The 6541-nt window shown below is 45.0% G+C and overlaps 1 protein-coding gene across 1 annotated transcript; it reads right to left on the bottom strand.

Annotated features, from left to right (window-relative positions):
- Window positions 1–1892: 1892 nt before the first annotated feature.
- Window positions 1893–5194, bottom strand: ATP5MC3 (ATP synthase membrane subunit c locus 3). The gene is made up of 5 exons (XM_080600861.1): window positions 4979–5194; window positions 4797–4875; window positions 3785–3862; window positions 3218–3411; window positions 1893–2144 (listed from the first exon to the last, which is right to left on the bottom strand). The coding sequence occupies exons 2-5, from the start codon at window positions 4833–4835 to the stop codon at window positions 2030–2032; spliced, it is 426 nt and encodes a 141-aa protein (XP_080456987.1). The 5' UTR covers window positions 4836–4875; window positions 4979–5194; the 3' UTR covers window positions 1893–2029.
- Window positions 5195–6541: the final 1347 nt, after the last annotated feature.

Below are 6541 nucleotides of genomic sequence, written 5' to 3'. Positions count from 1 at the left end.
ATTTCATGTGCAAACCAACTTATAAGTATTATTAACTGATCCAGAGCTAGGTTTAACCAAGTTTGAAGTTACTTGTTTGGCCAAATCCCAATGATACAGAAATCTGAAACCTGAATTAAGCACTCTCATTGAAATTAGAGTGCTATCAATTAAATGCAACTTCAACACAACTCTCATTAATGACTGTAGAACAGACTAGCAGAGTTACATGTACAGTTAAAACAATTACCCAAGTCTGAAGTGATGAGAAAAAACTCACCGAATTGTTAGCTCATTATATTCTTCATTGGAGAGCAGAAACTAGAGAGGAATTTCCAGTTAGCTCTAAATACCATAGAATATGTGTGTATATATATATATATTTAAATCGACTAATTTCATTTTTATCTGGCATTAGGTAGAGCTGGGAGTGTAATTCAGCCTTCATACCAGCCTAGACCAGTCCAAGATATTGGCAAATGCAGACTACCACCTTGGAGGCCTGCAGAGATTTCTACAGCACTGAAAGAACAGAAGATTAAGATTCAGGGAGAACAAAGAAATACAGGTAAGCAGATGTAACTACTGCCAGAAGGACAGCAGTACACAGATGAGCTTTAAGCCATAATTCTCATAATCATTATTTGCCATACATCTAGGGAAAAAATCCCCAAAGAGAACCACTTCTAGACCTCGTCACACAGGGCACTACTAATACCACGCTAGATCTGAATACTTAAAGATACTACACATTTTACACTCAAACCTGCAGTTAAATAAAAGGTTGTTTTCCATATTTCTAGAGTAATGTTTAATCCTTTCGCAGAGATGACTGTTCTCTCCAAAGAAGATAAGGGAGAAGTAGCCTTTTATGCTAGGTTCAAGTTAGGCTACGTGAACACCATTTGGTATTTAAGCTCAGACTAAAACAAAGGCCTTACCTCCATCTCACACCAATCTAAGAGCCATGAGTGAGTTTCTCCATTTCCTGAAGGACAGTATACTTACAGGTCACACTAGATAGTTCCCTCGATTCAAGTGAGTAACAGCAGGACAAGGCAGCTCTTAAACCTACTCACCTTCTTCCAAAGTTCACTCTATATTTGAAAGATCAGATCTATTATTTAATATTCAAAGCCCCCCACCAAGTTAGTATGTAAGAGCACATAGTATGTTGCTGTATATGTAGATAACTTAAATGCATTTAGGTTATTAGAAGACAGATGCTGTGAGAAGCAAAGGCTGATACTGCAGACATTTTGTTAAAGTGCTTTGATCCTACTGCTATTAAAAAAGTTTAGAAGAAAACACAAGACTGCCTTTACAAAATTAGGAAGCTGGAAGTTCTCCCTTTTAATTAGGTGATGCTAAGAATGCTCTAATTAAGTAAGAGAATAACGTTTATTAGCCACAATTAAATGCCTTTGACCAGTAGTTTAGTTCAACCTGGACAGTCGTCAGAACCAAGCAGAAAATTTGTTCTAGGGTGATCAAAATTCATCGTGTAACTGGGAACAAAGGTAAATAGAACTTTCCTATGACTGTGGATTGCTTGGCTCCTATCAAGCAGTGCAAAAACAAAAAACATGCTGTGTGCTAGCTAGTCTGAGGGAAAAAAAAAAACATTGTGCACAGAAACAGCTCTGGGTAAGTTTGAAACAGGTAATGGAACAAGGCCGGCAATATAGCTTTTCATGCTCTGTCAGCGTATCCTCTGATTTCCCTAAGATTGGTCATATTGATTTTTACAAACACGTACCGCTCCCACATATATTAAAAATGTTTGACTTGAAGTCATTGTTTTAAGGGTCCTATGTGATACATCATTATCAGGACAAATCCCCAGGGTCTGAAAAACAAGATGCTGTCTTCCAGATATCCTAATGAGAAAGATAATAAATGCAAGCGACAGGTTGACAGTTGTTAAAGTTGTTATCTTTAATGAAATGACTTTGGAAATAGCATCAATTTCCATGACACCAACATTTTGGGAGTCCCATAAAATATGCAGAGTTACATTCCAATGCCAGTATTACAGGCAGATCTCCTTTCACATGGCAAATAGGATCAAGAAAGCAACCATCAGACAGAAGAGACCCATAGCTTCAGACAGGGCGAATCCCAGGATAGCATATGAGAACAGCTGCTGCTTCAGAGAAGGATTTCTAGAAGAAAGTGAAGGTGTAAAACCTTTTTATCTTTATGTTTAAGATGTTTTTCATACACAGTTTAATGTACCTGACAGATCCAAAAGCTCATACTTCCCTTCCACAGATTCTATAACAGGAAATCCAGTAAATCCATGCACAAATTGTTATATTTTTTAGCAAGGATTTAATTGAAGACAAGTGTCTTGGCAATTAAGACTAAATTCAGGTTATGCAGACTGTATATTCCAAAAGAACATAGCTTTTATGACTATACTCAGCCTTTGAATTTACTTTTCCTCCCATGCAGGAACCATTATGGTTTATAAATTTATTTCATATCTGTAACATTAGAACTCTATTCCAAAGAAGAGTTTGTGTGTACAACATTAAGTAGCTCACAAACAAATCAAAGAACTGAAACCACCTAGAGCAAAGAAACAAGTATGTAGCAGTTTGTTACAAAAAGGCAATGAATTATCCCTATATGAAGTGGTGGCAGTGATGTTGGGGAGGTAGGAAAACCCTTTATCATAATATCATTAAATAATCCACAACCTCTATTGACATGTTCATGCCAAAACCAAAAAAAACCCTTTAGCTTTGTATGGAAAACACTTGTGTTTCTTCAAGTAGGTGAGCCTCCTTTTCTTCATTAAGAAATAAAATATAATCAAGCCTTAACTGGTTGAAAGAGTAATGAAGTAAAGCTTATTTTATGCCTGTTTCATTCAGTTTCTCTTTAGGACTTCTCCCCTCTTACGGAAAAACATCCAGGCTAGATTTTGAATTCCATTCCGGAATGGAATGCTGGAACACTGAACTTCAGTGACCATAACACTGACCCAGTCTAATGATTTCATTTCTTCCATGTCTTTTCCAGGTAAACTGTACCAAGTTCTGAATTTATCAGAGCCATCCTGTTGAATATACTGCAGTGTCACGCTATTTAGCCGTGTTTAACACTAGTAATTATTAACAGAATTTATTACAGTTCCATGATCCTTACTACAAGTTAGCTTATCTGCAAATGCTGCATCAAGACACATCTGCACATAAATCAAGACTTTTATATGAGAGAGATTGATTACCTGGCATAGCCAATGATTAGACTACCGAAGACTGTTCCAATACCAGCACCAGAACCAGCCACACCTACTGTGGCAGCACCAGCACCAATAAATTTGGCAGCAGTGTCAATGTCCCTGCTGATAGCACTAGTCTGGAATTCTCTAAGTGCTAGTTGGGAGACAGTGTTTTGGGCCCCATTAAGTGTTGAGTTGCCCTAAGAAAACAAAACATGAGAAAACATTATATTCAGACACAGATCATTTTCCATGACCAGCTTGATACAGTGTTATTCTGCAGTTACAAAAGTTGCATTAGAACCAGAGACTAGTTACTCTTGCAAGGGATGAGACTATAACTAAGAGTTAAAGACTTCAGAATGTTACCCATTCACCTGAAAGCAATCAATGTCAAACACAAAGGACTTTTCTCAGGGGGAACAGCAAGACAGCAACAGATGTTATTAGGTGTTTGATTTAAAGCAAGTTTCAAAGCAGAGATTTTTGAGTTAGTACAAGTGAACTCTAGGCTGAGAACATTCAGGCTCACCAGGTAATTTAGGAAGATACAGAATTTTGTATATAAGGTACCTCTCCAGTCCTGACCTCTGGCCTAGAAAACACAGATGCCGAAATTGGTCTGTACAAGATTCTTGATCCAGCACGGATCTGGAAAAGGAGGGAAAAAGTTATAAAGAAGAAACACTTGATTACAGTTGTTCCTGTAAAGTCTTATTTAAGATTTTAAGACTATCATCTGCCAAGCCATTTGTCTTAATAGAAAGACAAAAATCTTTGCACTGCTGGATATACAGTAGGTCATACAGAAACAAGCGCTGCCACGCAATTTGATAGCACCGTTTTCAGATGACATTTTGTGAATAGCTAGATTATTCAATGAACCTATTCCTATTGACAGGAAACGTAACAAAACAGCGACCAAGTAAAGAGGAAATCGATCAGCTGGCAGCGATATGTGTTTTAAAATGAAAAAATAAAAGACTTCAAAACGAATTTCCAGGTTGCTAAATGCAAGGACGTAGCGTAGACATTAAAGCCTAGCAAGGCACAAATGAATGAATCCTCCTTCACAAGAGGCCTGCGTATGTCCTTGGGCTTCCAGCCGCCTAAGGTCATCCCTGCTCTCGCACAAAGCTCTTCCTGCAGGCCATGCCGTGCCCGCTGCTTGCGAGAGGGGATGTTCCGCAGGCCACAGAGGACGTTTGGAAGGAGGTCAGCCCCTTGTCTCCACAAGGGCAAGAAACCCCCGCCCCGCGCAGGCCGGGCGCTGCCTGGAGTTTGACCTACAGCGGGGCGCTGCGCACCAGGCCCAGCCGCCGGGCGCTGCGCGGCCCTGCCCGCCCGCCGGGGCCCTTCACCTTGACGAGGACCCCGGCCCCAACCGAGGCAGACCCCGGCCCCGCCGCTCTCAGACCACCCCCCCCCGCGCCCCGCGCCCCCACAGGGCTCGTCCTAGGGCAACCCCCAGGGCCCCTCCCGGCCCCCGCTGCCCCGCAGCCGCCGCCCGGCCCCGCCGCAGCCCCGCGGTGCGCGGTGAGGAGCGGCCGGGGCCTCCCCGCGGGGCCGGGGGCGCCGCACTCACCAGGGCGGGCGAGGCGGCGAGCTTGGCGCAGGCGAACATCTCGGCGGGCGGCGTCCCCGGGGGCCACAATCCGGCGTCTCTGCAGGGAGAGCGAGAGGGTGAGGGGGCGGCCGGGCGGCGGCAGGCGGGCGGATGGCGGCGGATAGGGACGGATGGAGGCGGATGGCGGCGCCGCCACTCACCCGGCTCCGGCTGCGGCTGCCGCTCCTCAGGGCCGACGGGCTGGGGCTGGCGCTGCGGGCGGGGCGGGCTGTGCGCAGGCGCGGCGGGGCCGGCGGCGGGCGCCCGGATGCAGCGCGGCGGAAGGGGCGGGGGGGGAGCCGCCAAGGTCACTTTGTACCGACGCCATTGGCAGCGCCGGGGGGCGCGCGGCGGCCTCCTCCCCCGCGTGGCCCCGCCCCCAGCTCTCGGCCCCGCCCCCAGCGCTCGGCCCCGCCCCCGCCGCGTCTCCTCTACGCGGAGCCTCAATGGGGCCGCGAGGCGGGAGGGAGGTTGTGGCCTTGTGGCCTTGCCCTGCCTTCAGGCTAGGAAAAGCAGATACAGGTTGCCTGCCTCTTTTTTTTTTTTTTTTTCTATTTCACGACCTGCACCCATAGTTTGGGAACGGAAGTACATGGGCAAACACCAAGGAAGACATACGTGACAATGGCAAAACCTTTAACAGTTAGTCAGAACTTTTCTTGTTGAAAAAAATAAAAATCCACCCACGTGCCGCTGTGGTAACGAACCTTCCCAGCACCACAAATAAAAAACCGTAAAGCAAGTGTGGGTGCTGCCCTGGTGGAATTCATTACACGTTGCTGTACTATTGATAAACACCACACTATCAAAGGCATAGCAGTGAATATTTAAATTCTATTCACCTCAAAATAACTGTATTTATTACCCATCCAAAAGTCCATTTTATATCTGTCTTCTGCAACTTTGCCAGGGCGATCTCACATCTCCTAACTGAGATTGTGCTTTTTGTTCTCAAGTCACATATTTTCCTGTCAGTTCCTAAAATCAACCTGGAGTCTCAGGAGCGTTGTGCATTTTCTGTCATGATTCCTGCTCTGGAATGCTTTGCAAAAATGCATTCACAAGCTGTTTGGTCTGAGCAACATCAAAACCACCATTAAACACTTGTTTATTGTTGCTTTTAAGGCATAACAGCTGATATTATATTTTACATGCAACTCAGTTGTTGCTTTTAGGAGGAGTCAGAAGCATGGTTATTGATCTCTGGGGACCATGTTCAGCTTAATTCAAGCAGTTCTTCATAAAGAAAGACTTCTGTTAATCTCACTCTGTTTCCTGTCGGTTTGACCTGCTGCTAGGTCCCCAGAGAAGTTCATTGGTGCCCTAAGGAATGGTGTAATTTCCAATTCATAGAATATCCCGAGTTGGAAGGGACCCGTAAGGATCATCGAGTCCAACTCCTGGCTCCACACAGATCTACCCAAAAATTCAGACCATATGACTAAAAGCACAGTCCAAACGCTTCTTAAACTCCAGCAGGCTTGGTGCCATGACTGTGTCCCTGGGGAGCCTGTTCCAGTGCACAACAACCCTCTCAGTGAGGAACCTCTTCCTGATATCCAGCCTGAACCTCCCCTGTTGCAGCCTGACACCATTCCCTCGGGTCCTATCACTGGTCACTAAAGAGAACAGATCGGCGCCTGCCCCTCCACTCCCCCTCGTGAGGAAGCTGTAGGCTGCGATGAGGTCTCCCCTTAGCCTCCTCTTTTCCAGGCTGAACAGGC

The sequence above is a fragment of the Anser brachyrhynchus genome (genome assembly GCF_964034855.1).
Source record: "Anser brachyrhynchus genome assembly, chromosome: 7".
Classification (NCBI taxonomy): domain Eukaryota; kingdom Metazoa; phylum Chordata; class Aves; order Anseriformes; family Anatidae; genus Anser; species Anser brachyrhynchus.
This window is presented reverse-complemented; position numbering and strand designations above follow the sequence as displayed.

Excerpts from the sequence above, each read along its gene's own strand:
- ATP5MC3 (XM_080600861.1), bottom strand. The coding sequence starts at position 4,835 with ATGTTCGCCTGCGCCAAGCTCGCCGCCTCGCCCGCCCTG. Across the intron at positions 3,863-4,796 it reads TCGCCGCCTCGCCCGCCCTG|ATCCGTGCTGGATCAAGAAT; the intron begins GTGAGTGCGGCG and ends CTCCTTTTCCAG. Across the intron at positions 3,412-3,784 it reads CAGAGGTCAGGACTGGAGAG|GGCAACTCAACACTTAATGG; the intron begins GTACCTTATATA and ends TTGTTTTCTTAG.